This window comes from Leopardus geoffroyi, chromosome A2 (assembly GCF_018350155.1).
Source record: "Leopardus geoffroyi isolate Oge1 chromosome A2, O.geoffroyi_Oge1_pat1.0, whole genome shotgun sequence".
NCBI classification, from domain to species: Eukaryota; Metazoa; Chordata; class Mammalia; order Carnivora; family Felidae; genus Leopardus; species Leopardus geoffroyi.
In genome coordinates, this window is record NC_059331.1 from 22,104,064 (window position 1) to 22,125,840 (window position 21,777).

General features: G+C 43.6%; 1 protein-coding gene across 20 annotated transcripts in view; it reads left to right on the forward strand.

Annotated features, from left to right (window-relative positions):
• Nucleotides 1–21,777, forward strand: part of CACNA1D (calcium voltage-gated channel subunit alpha1 D) — a 304,061-nt gene that overhangs the window by 132,804 nt on the left and 149,480 nt on the right. For all 20 annotated transcript variants that reach the window (XM_045493195.1, XM_045493194.1, XM_045493180.1 and 17 more), the window contains exon 4: nucleotides 14,043–14,182. In XM_045493195.1, the coding sequence (XP_045349151.1) occupies nucleotides 14,043–14,182 (140 nt within the window). The remainder of the gene's footprint in view (nucleotides 1–14,042; nucleotides 14,183–21,777) is intronic.

A 21,777-nucleotide genomic window follows, 5' to 3' on the forward strand; every position in this document is an offset into this window, starting at 1 on the left:
AAACACACTCTGCCCAGCTGCAGAGGGGCTTTGATCTGAGCTGGTCCCCTTTTCTGTACAGCAGCTGGATAAGAGGAGCCTCTTCTCTCTGGTGTTTCCTCATAAGTCAAATGTCCCTTGCCTTAACAGCTTTGTTCCAAAGCAGCCCCATGACTGCCTGAGGACACGGGTGACACCCAGCTTCTGTTGACCCTCCTTGACCTACAGACTCCACTCTAGGGCGGGGACCTATGGCCCGGGTCTTCAGATGCCCCATGCTTCCTGTCCTGCTTTCTGACCTGTTCCCCCAGGCTTAGGGCCTAGGGGGCTGTCATCCTCCTCCTGTCCCACTCAGGTCTCTTTTATGAGCCATTCCCCAGGTGGGTCTTTATCCCTATTGGTGTCCACTGGTGGGTCCAGATTATTGGCCTCTAGAGCTGGTATTTTTCAGCTTTTTTTTTAACCTTGGCCAACAGCAATAGATACATTTTACATTGTAGCTCCCAAACACATATGTGTCTGTCATCTGAAACATCAAGTTTGATGAAAACATACTTACTCTTAGTAAATTCTGCTATTTTCTATGCATTCTGGTTTTTTCATTCTATTTTCATTTTTCAAAAATTGCTGGTTGTAAATCCCAAAATTAATTTCCTATACATTTCATTTAAAAAGTCTTCTCTCTGTTACAGTACAAATCCCACGAAGACAGGCAAATGTTATTTTACTTCCCATAATTGGTGCTCAATTTGTATTGTCAGTGGATTCTTCTCTCTGTGCAAATCCTCTGGTGAAATATTTTTCTGTGCTGAGAAACAATTCATTCAAAGGAGAAGGTGACTTGTGTCACTGGTCTGATTTCCTCCTTTCGCATTAACATTTAGAAATCTCAGAGACATACTAATAAAGCTGTCTTCACAGTGTACATCTGTGTAATGGTCTTACTCCTGCTTTTTTTTTTTTAAACGTTTATTTATTTTTTTTGAGACAGAGAGAGACAGAGCATGAACAGGGGAGGGGCAGAGAGAGAGGGAGACACAGAATCCGAAACAGGCTCCAGGCTCTGAGCTGTCAGCACAGAGCCCGACGCGGGGCTCGGACTCACGGACCGTGAGATCATGACCTGAGCCGAAGCCGGACGCTTAACCGACCAAGCCACCCAGGCGCCCCACTCCTGCTTCTTTTCGTTTTCTTTGTTAATTTTTCTTTCTCAGCTTACTCTTTTATCTTAAATATTTAGAATTTCAGCTGATTTTAAAGTAAAAGATCTTGGCATGCCTGGGTGACTCAGTCAATTAAGCATCCAACTCCGGCTCAGGTCATGATCTCATGGTTTGTGGGTTCAAACCCTGTGTTGGGCTCTGTGCTGACAGCTCAGAGCCTGGAGCCTGCTTCAGATCCTCTGTCTCCCTCTCTGTCTGCCCCTCTCCTACTTGTGCTCTCTCTGTGTCTCTCTTTTTCTCTCAAAAATAAATAAACATTAAAAAATTAAAAAAAATAAAGTAGAAAGATCTTCAGCGAGAAAGACTGACGTATCAGGGATACCTCATAGTAGAGAGGAAGTCCCCCGTGATCTCACTCTCAGAGCCTCTTCACTCTTGGCTGTCTACACTGTAGACCAGCTTATTAAGAGATTTTTTTTCAGACATCAAAGGGATCCTATTCATGTTATTCCTGTGCTAATGTATTGTGGATATCCTCCCTTGCCTTGCCATATAGATTTGCTGCCTTTCGAAAAAAAATAGCCACATAGCATTCCTTTCTTACCTGCTTCAAATTTTCATATTCTTGCTGCTTAGAGTTCTTTTTTTGGAGTTTGGCAGGTATTAAACAAAAATTTACTTTTAAAAGAACAGCGGAGTTGTGAGCTAGGTCTGGAGAACTAGCTCTCACCACCTGACCAAATAGACTCCTCTAGTATCTGCTTCTGGAGCCACCCATCTTCCTGGGGATGGACTTGCTTGTAGACAGCTCAACTGGGTCGGGAGCTTGGTGGGGTGGTGCAGAGCCTTTCCTCCAGCCTCTGGGAGGTGTGAGGTGATGAGGGAGACATTTGACTGGCGGGACCAGATCGATGCCAGTGACACTTCCAGCGTGGAGTGGGTCTGCAGAAAATCCGTTCTGCTTAGTCATTGACTGTGTATTGATTTCCACTTCAAGGCCACGGTTGGGTGGTGCCTGGTTTTTAAGCCACCCATGTCTTTTAAATTAACTTAATTTTACTCTCTAATTCTAAAATAATGGTGAATTATAGGCATGGGGTTATTAATCTTCTGGGTGAATGGGTTACATACTTTATCTCAATTATAGACTCCATGCTTTATGTATTTTTAAACTTTGATTCATAAATTTCTTCTGAAAGAAATGATCTATGTTCTCTGCACATTCACTGGGAAACAGCTGACCGTGAATTAGGGTTGTTCATCGCCAAATGTGGTTTTTATGGCGGAAGGTAACAGCTGAAGAGCTGAGTGCTGCCCGTTCCCCACTGCCCCACAGACATCTGCTGTTTTGCCTTCACAGTGAAGGGAGGGGGGTAACATGGGTGTAGGAAGGTGTAGGAGCAGGTGTAGATGAGGCAGCTTTCTCCCTCAAGGTGGAGCCCGTGCTAACCAGAGCAGGCCCACCTGGAAGGGATGTCTACACTGTGCATGTGTGGACCCGCAGGGTTCGCTGGGAGTTAGACCACTGTCCCAGGGCTAACTTAGTAAGTAGTTAGCACTTGCTCTATGCCAAGCCCTGTGCCTTTCCTGGGTGGCGGCCAGGGCTGTGCAGGGGCACGTTACATAGACCCAACAATGAAAGGAGCCAACGTCCATGGAGTGTGCTACATGCAGACCCTGGTTCTTGTGTTTTACACGTGTTGCCTCATGTACACTCAATGAGCATCCTGGGCAGTGTCTGCCCTCACTCCATTTTATGATGAAGAAGCTGTGTTGAGGAGGAAGGTAAAGTCACTTTAATTTTTTTTTTTCAAACGTTTATTCATTTTTGGGACAGAGAGAGACAGAGCATGAATGGGGGAGGGGCAGAGAGAGAGGGAGACACAGAATCGGAAACAGGCTCCAGGCTCTGAGCCATCAGCCCAGAGCCTGACGCGGGGCTCGAACTCACGGACCGCGAGATCGTGACCTGGCTGAAGTCGGACGCTTAACCGACTGCGCCACCCAGGCGCCCCTAAAGTCACTTTATAATGTGTAAGTGGCAGAGCCAGAACTTGCACCAGGGCTCTTTGCCTCCCCTGTAGGAGATGAAAGTACTTCTGGGTGACTGTACACTTCTTATGTGGGAGCAACCTCCCCCCAGGTACCAACACCAACCAATTAGCAGCCGGGACCTCCAAGGCACATTCTTATGGTGTCTTGGTTGCCTGGGTGCCCCTAAGATGAGAACGTCCTCTTGTGACTTAGGCAGAACAGCACAGAAGAGCAGGGAAGATTGGGCAGGTGCAGGACGGCGTGAAGGTGGGCGTGGTCAGGACTCCTCACACCAGAGGGCACGATTGCTGCTGCTGTGGCCCATGGCCAGAAGTAACTCGGTGTCTGTGACCCTTGCGTGTGGATGGGAGTGGTGATCCCTTCTCTGCCTGTCTTACCCCATAGCTTGGAGGGTCAGCTGAGGTAAGACACTGGAAGGTGTTTCCTCAGTTCCAGGCGTGGCATCACATGTGCATGTTGACAGGGACGCGAGCGAGCATCAGGGGAACAAGACAAGATTCTGTCTGTAACTCAGATGTCAGGGAATTTAACCACATGCCGAATTGAAAAGCTTGTCCTTAGCTGTGTTAATGGAGAAAAGAAATGACTGTCTTCTTGTCAAATGAAAATGTTTGGTTTTAAGCTTACTCAGTTCCTGCCATTTTGAAATGTTTGCTCATTTCTTTGTTCATAGCCAAGGAGATGGACGTGTTGGAGCACTGGCTCGTGCCATGCAAACTAACCAATGCTAAGAATGTGGCTTTTCTAGAATGATGGGAGTTTGGCAGCTATGACATGACCCAGGCCCCTTACATCCCAGGGAGGCAGCGGGTTGCTTTGATGAGCCCTACACAGGGCACATATTCTTCCTGCTATCCTCCTTGACCCAAGCTGTCAGAATAGGATATAAAGGCCAACACAGGTTGGAAAGAAAGAAAAACTATATCTTCAAGTAGGAGAGGGTGAAAGGGATTCTAGCCTGGGTGGTAGAGCTGCTGTCACTGCACCCTGATGGTGAGACAGGGTGTTGGCCCAGGGACTCAGCAATGCAGCCTTGGGATTATGATGACTCTTCTCTTTCTTCTTTGTGGTGGATGCCATCACAGTGTCTATTGAGGCTCAGTCTTCTTCTTGGGATGGTGGGAGAACCTGCAGAGGTAAATACAGTGGTTCTTGCCCATAGGTACTGACAATCTACAAATAGTACAAGATAACGCATCAATGGGTTCTCCTTCCCAACTAGACCAGGACCTGGAAACAGGGCAGTGCCCTGCCCTTCTCTGTTCTATTTCATGGCCTCAAGAGTATATGAAGCTTCGTAGCCTTCCCTGACATGGTGGGCAGGATTGAGGTAAACAGAAGTGCTTTGGGTCACAGAGAAGAGCAGTCACAAAGACCAGAGGTTCTAGTGAGTATGACATATGTGCAGGATGTTATGGGAACTGATGGATTGGAGCAGAGGAGGAGGAAGGGGATGGGGTAGAGTGGGGGCCCTGTACCCTGTGGGGTTACAGATACCAGATGGTTGTTGGTAGGTAGACCACAGACAAATTGTAGAGGTCCTTGAGGATGCCATATGGAGGAATTTAGGTGTGACACAGTCCTATACTTAAAAAAATTTTTTTAATGTTTATTTTTGAGAGAATGATGGAGCACAAGCAGGGGAAGGGCAGAGAGAGAGAGGGAGACAGAGGATCTGAAGCAGACTCCAGACTCTGAGCTATCAGCAGAGAGCCAGATGTAGGGCTTGAACTCATGAACTGTGAGATCATGACCTGAGCCAAAGTTAGCCACTTAACTGATGGAGCCAGTCAGGCACTCCTGGATGTGACATAGTCCTGTACTTTTAAAGAAGCTTTCCCAAATGCTGTAGACACAATTAGTGGCTCCATGCCCTCTGTTTCTACACAGGAGATCCCCAGTACTCTACTTTGGCTTCGACTGTCATGTGCTATGTCTTGAAATTAAAAAAAAATTTTTTTAATGTTTGTTTATTTTTGAGAGAGAGAGCAAGGGAGGGAGGGACAGAGAGAGAGGGAGACACAGAATCTGAAGCAGGCTCCAGGCTCTGAGCTGTCAGCACAGAGCCCAATGCGGGGCTTGAACTCACGAACCATGAAATCATGACCTGAGCTGAAGTCGGATGCTTAGCCGACTGAGCCACCTAGGTGCCCCTGTCTTGAAATTTTTATACATGCCTATGATGTCCTTCTTTAGGACACAAACGTCTTAGCCATCTTTGACTCTGCAGTGCTCAGGAATGTGCCTGGTATAGAGTAGATACCCTATGAATGTTGAATTGAATTGAAATAGGGTGCTAGAACTGCCAAGCATGGTAGGGTGGAGGTGGGCAGAACCTTGGTGTTGGAACTGGGTGAGGAAGCGCATGCCTGCCAACTACAGAATGCACCCACTACCAAGGGGACTCACAGTTCAGGTCCCAGCATGGGCGGGATGGGAAGCAAGGCAAGTCCGAGGCATCAAGTTTATAGGAAGGAATGTGTGGAGTGCAGGAAACCAGTTGGAATTGAAGACAGCAACAGAGAATGGATGGGTTTAAAGGAGTAAATTTGGAAGACCCAACCTAGATGAAGCTCCAGAGGCAACGGCTTGCAGGGCTTATGGGTCCTATATATAGAAAATCATCCCTAAGCCTGTGGGTCAAAGGGACTCCTCAAAGGAGTTAAATCTCTTGAGAAATGAGTGCCTGAAGTTTCTCTTAGATGCTTTAACTTTTTTTTTTTTTCAACGTTTATTTATTTTTGGGACAGAGAGAGACAGAGCATAAACGGGAGAGGGACAGAGAGAGAGGGAGACACACAGAATCGGAAACAGGCTCCAGGCTCTGAGCCATCAGCCCAGAGCCCGATGCAGGGCTCGAACTCACGGACCGCGAGATCGTGACCTGGCTGAAGTCGGACGCTTAACCGACTGCGCCACCCAGGCGCCCCAGATGCTTTAACTTTTAGGGAAGCAAAGTGACCCTGTAGGATCACTATGTAGTTAGCTAGGGTATTTTTGTTTGTAATTGACCAAAAACCCAACCCAAACTTGCTCAGTGAATTGGCTTTTATAACTGTGAAAAGCCCAAGGTCGGAGAGGAGAATTTTGGCTTCAGGTTCAACTTGATTCAGGGGCTCTCACAAAGGCATCAGAGCCAGATGCTTGGCCTCTGAGATTCTCTTTCTGTTTGACTCTCTCCCCATTTTTTTGGCTTGGCTTTTCTTGTTGCTTGTGGTTCATTCTGTGTCCTGGTAACTCCAGGCCTCCCGTCTCTCAGAGCCAAGTCTGTGCCAATGACAGAACGTTTTGCCTGGCTGCTGAAGTGGAAATCCCAGGTGTTGCTCTCATTGGACCTGGTTGGTGTGTGCGGTCACATGCCTGTCCCTGAATCAGTAGCCTGGGCCACATGCCAACTCCTGTAGCTCCTGGACTAAGAGTAGAAAAGGAGCACTTCTCAGAGGAAGGACAGGGTGCTGTTATTACCCCAGCAGTTTCCTGGGTGGTAGGAGCCATGGGTAGCTAGGTGTGGCCTCAAAGCAGCAACTGGCACTGCTCTGCCAGTGAGTGAGGAAGCCGCTTCCAGAGAGAATGCCTGGTCAGCCTCCTCCACCCCAGGTGTGATGCTGCTCTCCTCCCACAAACAAGATTTTTCGACGCTGGTCTCTATGGTGGGGTCAGCTAGGCCATCCAGCTGGCTTCCTCCATTTGTTCTCACCGGGCAAGGGTCCTCCCTGTCTGGCTGCTCATGGGTTCACTGGATCTTCAGAAAGCTTCTAGAGCCTTCTGTGAGGATGGCACCTCCCAGCCACTGAGAGAGCTGCCTTGTGTCTGTCTTCATTTCGGAGGGCCTTTGATTGTGGGGTGCGGGGCAATTTGTGGAACTTTTTCCCACCTTCCACTTAATCTGATTGTCACCATAGCCTGGGTGGGTGGAGTGAGGACAGTTGCTCCTGTCTACAGATGAGGAAGCAGAGAAGCCCAGGGGTAGATGACTCAACCAGGGTGACTCAGCTGTAGAGACTGGCATTGGACTCAGGGGACACAAACATCATCTAAAATTTGTACTTTTAAACCAAAGGTGAAGAAAAATGAAGGCAACTGGTCTATTGCAGCCAGTTTCTTCTTGTAAACAGGGCATTAAACTACCTCCGTTGGAGGCCAGAGGTACATACTTCATTAATACCTGCAGAGGAGAACATTACCTCTGTTTACATCTAAGTGGCCCCGAGCCGAGGCCTGCCTGCTGACCGCTGTCCCGCGGCTCACCCACTGCCCTTTTACTAGAGGTGGAATTGCTTACGGAAACTGTAACCACCTTCCCACAGGCTCCCCACTGTCCCATCCTGTCATGTTCATGGCAGCTTGCGGGAGCGTCCCTTGGCAAGCCTGACCTGGATGTGCTGCAGTGACCTCAGTGACCCAGCCCCTGGACAGCACAGCTGCTGCCTTTGGTTGGCCAATTTCCCCGGGGATATCTGGGCCTTGCAGAACCTTGCTGTGAAGCCAAGGTCCAGATTTGACTCCTTAGGTGGTAGAGAACTGTAGTTGTAGAGCTGGAAGAGACCGTCTGGTTCAGTCTGCTGGTTCTCCAGGTGAGAGAGAGCCCTGTAGCCTGGCCCACGAGGCCTCGTGTCCCCACCCTTGCCTGTCCCTCACCCCTGTGCTCTCGTCACCCTTGAATGATTAGCCTTTGCATGTGCTCCTTACTCTGACTGGAAGAGCCCGGCCTGGCCTATTAGAGCAGGAAAAACTGCGGTTATGGAGAAGAGCTTTTCCCTAACTTTTAGTTACGGACGTTTCTCCTGGAATAGGGCAAAGCCAAGGGGGCCCTGAGATTATTGCTATGGACTGGATGTTGCTGCCCCCTTCCCTCTGCCCCTCCTCCAAATTCATATGTTGAAATTCTAACTCCCAATGTGATGGTATTAGGAGGTGGGGCCTTTGGGGGGTGGTGGTTAGGTCGTGAGGGCGGAGCCCCCATGAATGGGATTAGTGCCCTTATAAGAAGAGGTAGAGGGGCACCTGAGTGGTTCAGTTGGTTAAGCATCCAACTTCGGCTCAGGTCATGATTTCACCATTCATGAGTTCTAGCCCTGCACTGGGCTCTGTGCTGATAGCTCAGAGCCTGGAGCCTGCTTCAGATTCTGTGTCGCCCTCTCTCTCTGCCCTCCCCTGTTCACACTCTGTCTCTCTCCTAAAAATAAATAAACATTTAAAAAAAATAAAGAAGGGGTAGAGAGAGATCTCTTTCCACATACACACACAGAGGAAAGGCCAGATGAGGACATAACAGAAAGTCAGCCTTCTGCAAGGTAGGGAGAGAGCTCTCATCAGGCACCAGATTCCCTGGCGCCTTGGTCCCTGACTTCCAGTCTCCAGAACTATGAGGGATCTCTGCTGCTTTTTTAATGTTTGTTTGTTTTTGAGAGAGACCAAGACAGCGCGCGAGTCAGGAAAGAACAGAGAGAGAGGGAGATACAGAATCCAAAGCAGGCTCCAGGCTCCGAGTTGTTGATAAACCCAGAGCTCAACGAGGGTCTCGAGCTGCGAGATCATGACCTGAGCTGAAGTTGGTCACTTATCTGACTGAGGGACACCCCATGAGGGACCTCTGCTGTTTAAAGCCCCCTAGTATATGATATGTTGTTATGGTAGCCTGAGCAGACTAAAACAATTATGGAACTTCTCAGGGAGGGATGGTGAATAATGTTGGGTCAAAACCTTTCGTTTTGCTCATTTATTCATTTATAAATATTGAGTATTTTTATGGCAAGCCTTGGGAATACAATGATGCATGAAATAGAAATAGTCTCTGATCTTATAGAAATTCATTTATTGGAGGGACAGACATTAAAGAGATAACATTAAAATTTTGGTTGTGAATAGGGCCATGAAGATGTATAACGGGCCATGACGACATCTAACAGTGGGCCGTCAGTTTGGGAGGTCAGCAAAGGTTTCTCTGAGAGAGTGTTATTTCAGCCGAGGCTTGGAGTACAAGTAGAGCTTAGCCTGATGAAAAAGTGAGATGGGGGAACCATTCTAGAAAGAGGGAACAGGGCATGGGCCTAAAGTGGTGGCTGAGCCAGGGCTGGCAGAAAACAGATGCTGTGGCTGCGAGCCCTGTGTTTTTTCTGCTGCCCCAGGCTGGGCTTGTTCTAGTCCTGTATTGGTTGTGTACTCACTCTGGAGAGGGGAGTTTCCATACGTGAGGGTGCGCATCCCAGAAGGGGAAGCAGGGTGGCCCCTCACATGGAGGGCTGGGTTCTCATGGAAGAGAAGAAAGCTGGAAGAGGAAGCTAGGGAAGGAAGGTTGAGGAATTTACCTGGGGGTGCAGGTCAGGATTGAAAGGGAGGGCCAGATGAGACATCAGGATCAGTTGTTGATTCAGCAGTGTGACCATTTCTTCCAAGCTTGTTCTAGAAAGGGTTAATGGCAACTTAGAGACATAGCTTCATTATTTCCCTTTTTGGTACAAATGCTAGGATCACAAAACCTCATGTTTTCCTAGCCCCCTTTAAGTCTGGTTTTCTTGCTCTATTCCTTCTCTTCTTTTTCTTCTCTACTTCCTGTTGAGTACCTTATGTATGATACTCTAGTATGGTGCTGGGTGCTGAGATTACAAAGTCAGTAAGAGATGACCCCTGCCAATAGAGAGCCTGGGACCCACAGAGTGAGAGGAGTGGTGTGCAAAGGAGCAGCAGCTACTATCAGGGTGTCATCCAAGAGAGCCTTGCCAAAGATTTGGGACCATGTGGATGGATGACCCAAGCAAAGAGTTGACCCTTACCTGCCTCATCAAGCCCTTGTTACCTTCAGATAGCAGGTTGGGAACTCTGTGAAGATACACATCAGGCTTTCTGAGGAGGACCCAGGTGCCCAGGGATGGGTGGGTGAGTGGATGGATGGATGGGTGGGTGGATGTTCATACTACAGTACTAGTGAAAGGGTCCCTGAGAACAGGAAAGGAGAGACCCAGTTGTAATTAAGGATCCTGGCATCTCCCACCCATTGCTAGTTGACAGTTTCAGTTTCTCAAAGTCCTGTGTATGGTTTACTGGTGTAGAGACCCTTCTGCAGGGTGAAGCTTCAGTGTTCAAAGAAGATCTATCAGGTTTCTGAATTAGATTTGGAACCTTTATTTCTGGTGGCTTGTGGTCTCATGGGTGACTTTCATCCATACATAGGGTGGTGTCTGGTTAAGAGGAATTGGTGGTGCTTAGTTTTTTTTAAATTTTTTAAATGTTTGTTTATTTTTGAGAGAGACAGAGTGCGAGTAGGGGAAGGGCAGAGAGAGAGGGAGACACAGAATCCGAAGCAGGCTCCAGGCTCTGAGCTGTCAGCACAGAGCTGGACATGGGGCTCAAACTCACAAACTGTGAGATCATGACCTGAGCCAAAGTTGGACACTTAACCTACTGAGCCACCCAGGCACCCCTAAATTTTTTTAATTAAAAAATTTTTTTTAATTTTAGAGAGAAAGAGGCACAAATAGGAGAGGGTCAGAGAGAAAGTGAGAGAGAATCTTAAGCAGGCTCCATGCTCAGTGCAGAGCCTGATGTGGGGCTTGATCCCAAGACCCTGGGATCATGACCTGAGCTGAAATGAAAAGTCCAACACTCAACTGACTGAGCCACCCAGGCACCCCACTGGCGGTTTTTTAAAAGGAGATTGGGCTGCTTTTGCCCACCCAGGATCCCATGCCAGCAAGAAGAATCCTGCTGGTGGCTGGGTGGCATGTGGCCCTGCCTGGCAAATGAGGGGAGACTGGGATGCAGAAATCATTTTATCTTTCTGTTTAGCCTGAGGCTGTTAGCTTTTATGAAGCAGCCCTGCCCCCAGGATACCTCCTTTCATGTCTAGTTCTGGAGGGTTCCTGCTTGCCTCTTCCTCAGTCATCCTCTGTGCTTCCCTCTGTCTGGGCCACAGACTCCATATCTTCTCTATGCAACATCTGATTGGGTCCCTTCCACTGAGTGTATATTCCCACCTTGCCCAGTTAGGAACCTGACCTTCCTGGTGGACTTCCTTTTCAAATTACCAGCTCAACCTTCTTTTCTCAAATGAACAATTCTTTTATGATGTAAATAGTTACCTCTCCTTCCCATGATTGCTGTTTTGCAAAAGTTTTTTTTATATTGCATTTGCTTACTGTGGAGGTGTATTTGTTTTGTAGCAGTCCTTTTAAATGGCTGGGGATGAGAACGACACTGGCTTCTAACAAACTGGTCTAGTATGCTCTCCAGGCTGTGATGGTTCAGTTGGCATCATGGTAGAGTCTCTGTAATAAAGAATCACATTAAAGCAAAGTTATATTTCCTACAATCAATTCCATCAAGTAATGCACTAAGGATTTTTGGAAAGAGAAACCTAATTCTTTAAAAGGAGAGAGAGGAGGACAAGAGAAGAGGATATAAAAGAACCCTAAACAATTCAGCTATACTAATGACCCTTGTATTATTATAGCAATATTACTTACAAATAAAAGCCAAAGAGGAAAAACAAGCTGTGTTTGCTCGATGTACTCTCTGTTCCCTGCCTTGTTTTTCTGCTCTAAAGTATAGCACTGTGTTGACGTAGGGATGTAACTGCTATGAATATTGATGGCAGCAAAAGCCTTTTTTCTCTGTCTGGCCTAGTAAATAAAGCAGAAGGGATAAAAAGGGAAGAGGAATTGTAAAACCAGCGTGCTGTTTTTAGCTTATCTTGTTCACGTAGAATTCTAAGTCTTGAAAACATATTGACAATCTACATTTGGTGGTCAGGGTCTAATTTGAGTACAGTGAATTGGTATTTTCAGGGATTTTTGCTTCTGGTTCAAGTAACAGAATTGCTTTCTCCTTTTAGCTCTCATAGCTCTCACTGCCCCCATTGAAGCCTTCCGGGATCTCTCCTCCCTAGCCAGGAGCAAAGTTGGTCCTAGTGTGAGGCTCACAGGGAATATGGAGAGTAAAGAAGGGAGTTGCTGGAGGTTTGGAGGCTCACGTGTGTCTGGAGGGCACAACTGTGTGGAAGGAGAAGGGTCCTGGTCAAGGAGGGTTCTGGCGGTCTGGTGAAGGGTATTGGGTACGTGGGATGAGCTAGGCTGAGGATGGGACCAGTTGAGAGTTCTGGGGGCAGCATGGGTATGGAGGTTGGGGAGAGTGAGGTTCTATACATTGAAAACACACTGACTCTGACTAACTCACATCACAAAAGAGCTTATTAGACCTCTCTGATGGTGTTCAATCTAAAAGGGAGCTCTGGAGGACAGGTTAAGGACAACAGAGACCCGGGAGGGAAGAACTGATGAACTGGCTTTTTGCAAGACCAGTGGGAAGTCAGGAATGAGGATGAAGGCTGGAGTCCAGCAGTGGTTGGACGGTGGCTCTGGTGGTAAAGAGGGAGGATGTGGGGCAAAACGTGGGGAAGGTCAGGCCAGGTGACAGAGGGGTAGCACTTTGGTAGCAGGGCGGCTTAGCCCACCTAGTAGTGGTCACATACAGCAAAGCAAAGTCCTGGTGAAGGAGGAATGAACTAGTTAGTCCCTTGGCCTTGTCAGAGTGCTCAAGATGTACAACTGCTCTTTCAGTTACCTGTCTTGGGACATTCTCAGTGTTTATGTTTGAAACCTTCCCTTCCCCACCAGACTAAACCTTTAGGGGACCGTGGTGGAGCCATTTTTCTAATCCTGGCTCCTGGTATGGGGTCTGTTATGTAGAATTGGTGCTCACTGAGTGTTTCCTGAGCCAAATTTATTTGACCTCTTGCACTGGGCATCTTAATAAGTGAATTCCATGACTTCCATTTTCCTAAGGTATTGCTTACTTTCCTCAGGTCCCACAGGGTAGAATTAATATTTGTGGAGGATTTTATGGCCCATGTGGAAGAGTTTTAATTGCTGATGGTTTTTCATTGAGTTATTAAGTAGCCTCTTGCCAGGGAATGCCTCTTATAAAATTAATTGCACACATCCCAGTGGGTTGGTATTTCTATTAAAGCTGAAGCTGCATAAAGAAAACCTTTATAAAAGAGGAAAGGAGTCAACATTTTTAGACCTGCTGATGGATGTGTTCTCTGGACTCACAGAGTTGCATGAATTGGAATGGGAAGGATTCTAAGAGTCACCTAGCCTGAGGGCTGAATCTCAGAGATCTGGGCAGCCAGATGGGAATGGCTGCCGGGGCTGGTAGGAGGGAAGGACACAGAGGCTGAACCCAGGCTCCCTGGGACGGTGTATGGCGACCACTTGGCAGTGTCAGCTGGGAGAGGCCACATGCCAGTATGCAGGCAGGGGATTTGCCATCCTGAATATGCTCCCCTTCTGTGTTGGTGAGGAAGCTTAGGTACAGAGGAGAGGAGGCACTTGCCAAGGTCACCTTGCTGCTCTGAGACAAAGAGGACCCTGGATTAGAAATCAGGTGTAAACCCAAGAGGAAGAGAGAGGGTCAAAGCAGATGCACCTTCCTTTCGTCCAAAGGACATTCTGTTCAAAGCCACTGTTGAGATCTTTGTTGTACCCTTGTGCTTTTCTGGGCCTAATTTGGCAATCTCAGGAGGAAAACATGCTGCATTTTGCAAATGTGTGCAAATAACAAACATGCCCGTTATGTCCTAGGCAGACTCATTGCACACGCATCAGGGCAGGTGGCAAAATGCAGTCATGCAGCCTGGAATGAAAAGTGTTTTACACTTAGCTGCTTATGAGAAATTCAGTGTTAGAATTAAAACGCTTTCCTGGCACAGGTGCTGTGTTAATGGTGCCATTTCTCATAATAAAACTTTGCTTGGAGAAAATGCTTATATCTCAGAGATATTGAATCTAATTCCTGTCTCTTTTTCTTCTTCTCTCCACGCCCCCCCCCTTTTGTTTCTCTTTACAGGAAAAAGTAGAATATGCCTTCCTGATTATTTTTACAGTCGAGACATTTTTGAAGATTATAGCATATGGATTATTGCTACATCCTAATGCTTATGTTAGGAATGGATGGAATTTACTGGATTTTGTTATAGTAATAGTAGGGTAAGTCCCTTTTATTTTGGGGAAATGTTTGGAAGATGGGAGGCATGGAGCAATGAAAAACACAGTCTTTTGAGGGAACATGGTTACTCCTCTCTGCCAGCAATTGTGGCCGGAACCTGCCAGGAGTGTTTTGGAGTGATGCTGGTGATGGGTGATGCTGCTATCTGCCTCTGGGAAGAGACCAGTTTGAATCCCCTCATTGTTTTTACTTCCCTTCCAGTAATATATTAAAGAAGGAAGTTGAAGCTCTTGATTTAAGAGGGTTTCATTTTACAAGGCCTTGGGTCTTCACAAACAGGCCAGCCGTGCTAGTGGTTAGACTCAAATGAGTAGAACTCTTATACTTAGCACTCTGTTAGTTTAAAAAAAAAAACACAAAACACTAAAACAGTAATAAATCCTTCATAGACGTGAGATACTCTGCTATTTAACATCCCTTGAGCAAAGCAATTAATTTTTTTTTGCTGACTGGTGGGAAAAACTTTGGCATGCTACCATCCATTTGAAATAACAAAACAAGTGTCTGAATAATATCAGGTATCTGGCATGAAATGAAATAAGCTGGAAAATGCAGAGAAAGTAGGCATTATTCTGAAATCCTGTCACAGGAAGAGACACACCAACAGTTTTAGTTAAAGGAGGGTATTAAAAAACAGTGGCCTGTGTTGTGTTATTCTGATCCTTCCACACCTGGAAATTTTGCCAGCAAGAGGAAAAACTGAATCTGTGTCAGAGAAGTGCTAGGCCTTTGGACCAAATACCCAGATAGGAAAGGAAGATCTATCCCTTCATAGAGTCTTCATTATCTAGCAGTAAAGTGGGTTGCTCCTAAAATTATATTTGGTCCTACAGAGAGATCGTTAAATGACCTCTCTGTTTTCATCTCCATAACTTTGTTCAACTGCCTTTTGAAATTGAGCAAAGTAATTTTTCTTATGGGTTGTTTTTTTAAATCATGAATACTTTGGCTTTCCATGGGAGACAGCTGGATGTTAGGAGAGTGGGATAAATTTTAAGCCTGCTCTTTCAAACCTAGGAAGTTCAAATGGGATCCAAAATGGTGGCCCAGTGGGATAATTAGACTTAAGGGAAAAAAAAGTCAGCTTTTGCAAAAACCACCACAGTACATGGTGCCTACAGTATTACCACAAACGTAGTGCAGCTAAAGTGAACAGGTAGTAGGTATGTCCGTACCTTCCTGTATTTGGTGAACTCTAATAAGGAATGGCAAGCAGGAGCCTTGCAAGTCTCTTGGTTCTGGAACAATCTCACTGTGCCTCTTCTGACCCAGGACTTTCTGTTCAGCTACAGGATGGAGATGCTTAGCTCCATTTCTTTTATCCCTACCCTACAGTTTCCTCAGCTTTCTACCCGGAGATATTTTTCAGACTATAGAAGAGCACAAAGACATGCAACTGAACAGACGATGGTGGTCTCATTGCATTGAGGAGACAGAGACAAGAATCCAGCAAGGCCAGTGGGGCTGAAATTTGACAGGTGTACCATGGGAGGAGAAGGGAAAGGGCTTTTCAGGGAAAGAGCTCCATAAATATGCTTTGGAGTCCTCTTGAGCTTTGCCTGAAGTGTAATCTACACTTACAGGGAGTGAGAATCCATGAGGCCAGTCAAATAATGCTATTAGGGAGAAAAAGAAAAGCTGGAGACTATAAGCTGAATAATAACTAGAGCTCACACAGGTCTGGGAGATGTTCAAGTTATGACCAGCAAGAATGGAAGGACCTCAATAGACACCCTGGACTGTCATTAGAGAGCCCAGAATGGCCATTAGTAGCAGGAGTTGGGAAAATATGGCCAACAGGACAAATTCAGCCTGCCACAAATTTTTGTAAATAAAGTTTTATTGTAACATAGTCACACGTGTTTGTTTACACAGTTGAATTGAGTAGTTTAGGTCTACAAAGCCTGAACTACTTACTCTCTGGCCCCTTACAGAACAGTTTTGCCAACCCCTGCTATAGAGTAATGGTCACCTGAATTCCTTTCTAATAATGGTTGAGAAGAAGCCTGAAAAGGAGCCAACTGAGGTGCAAAACAAACTGCCTGTGAAAACAAAACTCAAAACTCTTTAAAAGAAGATGACAAGGGGCGCCTGGGTGGCGCAGTCGGTTAAGCGTCCGACTTCAGCCAGGTCACGATCTCACGGTCCGTGAGTTCGAGCCCCGCGTCAGGCTCTGGGCTGATGGCTCAGAGCCTGGAGCCTGTTTCCGATTCTGTGTCTCCCTCTCTCTCTGCCCCTCCCCCGTTCATGCTCTGTCTCTCTCTGTCCCAAAAATAAATAAACGTTGAAAAAAAAAATTTTAAAAGAAGATGACAAAATATAGATACTTAGCTATTGTCCAGCATTCAGTCAAATATTATAGCCGTATTAAGACATATGACCCATAAGGAGGAAATTCCATCTGTAGAAACAGACCTAGAAATGACAAAGATGGTGGAATTAATAGAGGATTGCTTTACAAGACTTTAAAAATAGCTATTATGAATATGTATATGGACCTAAAGGAATACATGGCCACAATGCGAAATGATGGGACAATATTAGAAAGAACCACATGGGACTTTGAGAGCTGAAAATTTCCCCTGCATTGGCTTAATAGCAAATTAGGTACAATAGAAGAAAAACATCAAGGAGCTTGAAGACCTAGCAATAACACAAAGAATGTTGACAGAGAAAAACTGAACATGCCCTGGATGACCTGTGGGGCAATATCAGGTGGTCTAACATATGTATATTTGGGGTCTCAAAGGAGAGGAGATAGAGGAGAGACAGAAAAAATTTTTAAATGACTCCAAATTTTCTAAATGTGATGAAAAACATAAACTCACAAATTCAAGAAGCTCAACAAAGCTTGAGCAAAGTAAACATGAAGAAAGCTACATCAAAGTATGTCATAATCATAATGAAATTGCTCAAAACCAAGGATAAAGAGAAAATCTGAAAAAGTAATCAGAGAAAAAGACATCCCTAGACTTCTCATCAGCACCATACAAGCTGGAAGACAATAGAGAGAGATCTTTAAAGTGCTAGGGAAAATGTCAACCTAGAATTCTTATTCAGTAAAGATATCTTTCCAAATTGAAATAAAAACAGACTTTTTCAGACAAACCAAAGCTGAGAATTCACCACCAATAAACCCTCATCTCAACAATTACTAAAGGAATTTCTTCACACTGAAGGAAAATGAAACCAGGTAGAAATTATGGATCTATTAAAAAGAAATGAAGAATGCCAGAAAGGGTAAATTCATGGGTAAATAAAAAAAATTTTTTTTCTCATTTTAAAATCTCTTTAAAAGTACTTGATTATTTACGGCACAAGTAGTAACAATGTTTTGAGGAGTTTGCAGCTTCTATGAAAGTAAAATATGTAACAACAATAGCACAAAGGACAGAAAGAAGGAAAAAGCCATGTACGTTTGAAAAGAGCATATACAGTTGGTGGTAAATATGATAAAATATTATCTGAACGTAGACTGTATTAAGTTCAAGATGTATATTGTAAACCCTAGAGCACAGGCTGGCAAAATTTAGCCTGTAAGCCAAATATGGTTTATTGCCTTTTTTATTTTTCACATTGACAAAGTATTTTCCTGTGTGCTTTGGAAGATTGTTTTATGGGAAGACAGTCAGACTCACTCATATCTATTTGGCTATTTGGTGTTAGGATGGCAAAGTTGAATAGTTGTGACAGGGACCCTGTGGCCTGAAAATCCTAAAATAGTTGCTATCTGACACTCTACAGATTTTTGCTGACACTTGCCCTAGTGCAGCCACTAGAAAAATAAAAATATATAGTTAATAAGCCTATGTTGGATATTAAATGGAATTTTTAAAAGTTCAATTAATTCAAAAAAGTCAGGTATGAATTAAAGAGGAACAATGGGTAGGGCAAACAGAAAACAAACAGCAAGATAGTAGATTTAAATCCAGCTAAATCCTTATAAGAGTCTAGAGTTTATCAGATTTTATATGTAAAAAACCAGACCCAACTCTATAGTGTCTACAAGAACCCTAACTTATAAAGACACAAATAATTTGAAATTCAAAGGCCAGAAAAATATATGCCATGTGAAAATTAATCAGAATAAAGGTAGAATGGCAATATTAGTCCAACAAAGTAGACTTGAGAACAAGGAATATTATCCAGGAAAAAGACATTTCATAGTGATGAAAGAATTCTTTCATGAAGATGTAATAACCCTAACCCTAATAACACCCACAGTGTGTGTGTGTGTGTGTGTGTGTATGCCTAATAACAAGGCTTCAAAATACACTAAGCAAAAACTGAAAAGAAGGTGGAATGGACAAATCTGTACATTTTAATACTTCTCTCTTGAAGGGTATTGATAGAACATCTAGACAGAAAATCACTAGGTATATAGGGATATATGAACAGTACCATCAACAAACTTGACTTAATTGGCATTTTTAGAACATACTACTCAAGACCAGAATGCACATTCTTTTCACATGCATATACATGGAACATTGACCAAGAAATATTATGGGCCATAAAATAAGTCTTAGTGAATTTAAGAACAGCAAAATCATACAAAATTATGTGCTCTAAATGAATTTAGCAGTGTTTCTGGGTAGAAGGTTAGTATTTAAAAAGTATTTAAAAACCTATATGCTAGTCATGAACCAATAGAAAATGAAATTTTAAAGACATTATTTACTATAGCATCAAAAAGCATGAAATATTTAGGGGAAAATAGCACATTGCAAATGACTGAACTTTGCTGAGAGAAATGAAAGAATACCTAAATAAATGGAATGTTGTATGGTGTTCATGGATTGGAAGACTCAATTATTGTTAGGATATCAGTTCTTCTCAAACTTTGCTATAGACTGAATCTAAATCCCAGCAAGATTTCTGTAGATTGACAGATTTATTCTAAAACTGATACAGTAATTAGAGAGGCCCTAAACTAGACAAAGAAATGTTTAAGAACTAAGCTGGAACCTGATCTTTAGGCTTGCTATAAAACTCCGGTAACCAAGACTGATGTTGGCATAAGAAGTAGATATAAAGATCAATGGAATAGACTAGGGAATCTAGAAATAGACCCATATGTATGTGAGCAATTGATTTTAGACAAAGCTGCCTTGATAATTCAATGAGTTGAATTATAAATTGTAGTTAGTTTTCAACAAATGGCAATGGAACAACTATTTATCCACATGAAAAAAAGAAGAATATTTATTCCTACCTAATAACCTACACAAATATTACCTTAAAATGGATCATAAGCCTATATGTCAAAGTTAAAAATATAGAATGTAAAAATATAAAATATAAAATGTAAAAATATAGATTTTTATGACTTACAGCGGGCAAATTTCTTAGGAACCAGAAAGTACTAGCCAAAAAAGAAATAATTAAAATTTTGGAGCTTATCAAAATTTATAATTTTTCTTGAAAAGATTGTGTGAGGAAAATTAAAAATTAAGCACAGACTGGGAAAAAATATTCACAATACAGATATATGACAAAGGACTTGCATTCAGAATATATAAAGATCTCTTATAACCCATTAGTAGGAAGACAACCCAGTATATAAATGGGCAAAAGATTTGAATAGATCTCCACAAAAGAATATGTATAAATGGTCAATAAGCACCTGAAAAGATGTTCTACATCATTAGAATTAGAGAAGTACAAATTAAAACCACAATGACGCACTACGTACCTACCAGCATTACTAAATATAAAAAGACTGACAATACCAAATGTTAGCCAAGATATGGAGCAACTGGAACTCTCATACACTGCTTGTAGAAATGGAAAATGGCGCAGTCACTTTGGAAAATTTTGCCAGTTTCCTCTAATGTTAATCATACACTAACCACACGACCATATTACCAGTATTACTCTTCGGTACTTACCCAAATAAATGAAAACACATGTTCCCAGAGACTTTATTCATAATGGAGAAAAACTGGAAACAAGACAAATATCTCTTAACAGGTGAATGGATACATTCATTGTAGTACATTTATGTACTACACATGTACCCCATTATGTACTACATTATGTACATTTATGTACTACAATGGAATATCACCGAACAATGAAAAGAAATGAACTGTGGATAAATGTAACAACTTGGATAAATCTCAAAAATATGGTGAGCAAAAGAAGTTAAAAGAAGAACATATACTATATGATTTCATTTGTAAAAGGTTCTAGAAAAGGGAAAAGACAACCCAAAGTGATAAGCAGCCAATCAGTGAGGTGATTGCACAGAGGCATCAAAGAACTGTTGGGGATGGTGGAATTGTCCTGTATCTTGACTGTGGTGTTTGTACTTGGACCTCTGTGTTTGTCAAGAATCCTCTCACTGTATACTTTAAACAAGTGCATTTTATATATAAATTGATCTGCAATAAAATTAAAAAGTAAAAACTCATCTGAGAAATTAAAGTAGGAATGGACTCATTGGTCTTTCTTAATAAATGCAAAGAACTTTAGAACATCAGATTATTTTTCATCTAAAATATGCACTAAATTGTAGTCAAAGAGCAGAAGAAAAGTTAAAAAAAGAAAACTTACCATGTCTTCATGTGCATCAAATTTCTACTCCCTAAAGTTTCCAACTACAGGATGTATCTCAATCCAGTGGATTTTCCATTCCAAGCCAACTGTGACCTATTGCTTTTGTCAAGATTCCCACTAACAGAGACATTAAGAAAGTAATTGATACTTCTAAAATGTTAACTGTAATGATGTGACCACAAGAGTACTCAATGGGTCTACCAGAGCTGATAGTGTTCCCTGTATAGAAAAGTTTATTCCACCCACCTAAAGCTTCAGTAAACATATATTTCAAGCATTCAGGCTCATCACTTAAGTTTTGTGAAGAAGGACGTGGGGGCTCATTCTGTTGCTGCTGGGTCAGTTTAGGTATCTCCTTGCCTTTTTCTCCTGTGTTGGGATAAACTTAATAACAGTCTAGGATCAAATACTTTGTCTTCATGTCCTGAGCTCTCTAGGCATGTGGTACTTTTTTTGTTGGGGGTGGAGGGCGTAAGTGGTAAAGGGAGTAGAATCACAGAGTATTAGAATGGGAAAGGCAGGGCTCTGGTTCATTTAATTCCAGTTTTTTCATTTTACAGAGGGGGAAACTGAGGCCCAGAGAAGGAGAGGAGCTTTCCTAGTGCCTGCTAACTCTTAGGAATGGAAGCCAGCCCCAACCCCTTATACTCTTGGCTGTCGGGAAAAGGCAGCCAGCTTCCCTCTCTGACTCAGGTTCCTCTGTAATGGGAGAGAGACACCATTCACCTGTTATGAAGGGCATTGCTGAAGAACAAGGGGTAAAAGGACCATGATGTATGTCCTGTAAAACACTGATATTTGAAAGTGATCTTCAGTCACCACCTGCATAAATTACTTTCCTAACCCTTTGGGATGAAAATTCCTGCGGCTGACACATTTCAGAAGAGTTTGAGGTTTTCTTTCTTCTGTTTTGTTTTTGCAAAGCTATGAACTTGTTTTGGAGGGGAGACTTTTAACTTGAGCCTTGCTGCAGGGGTTTAGAGTAATAAAAAAAAAAAACCCTATACTAATGAGA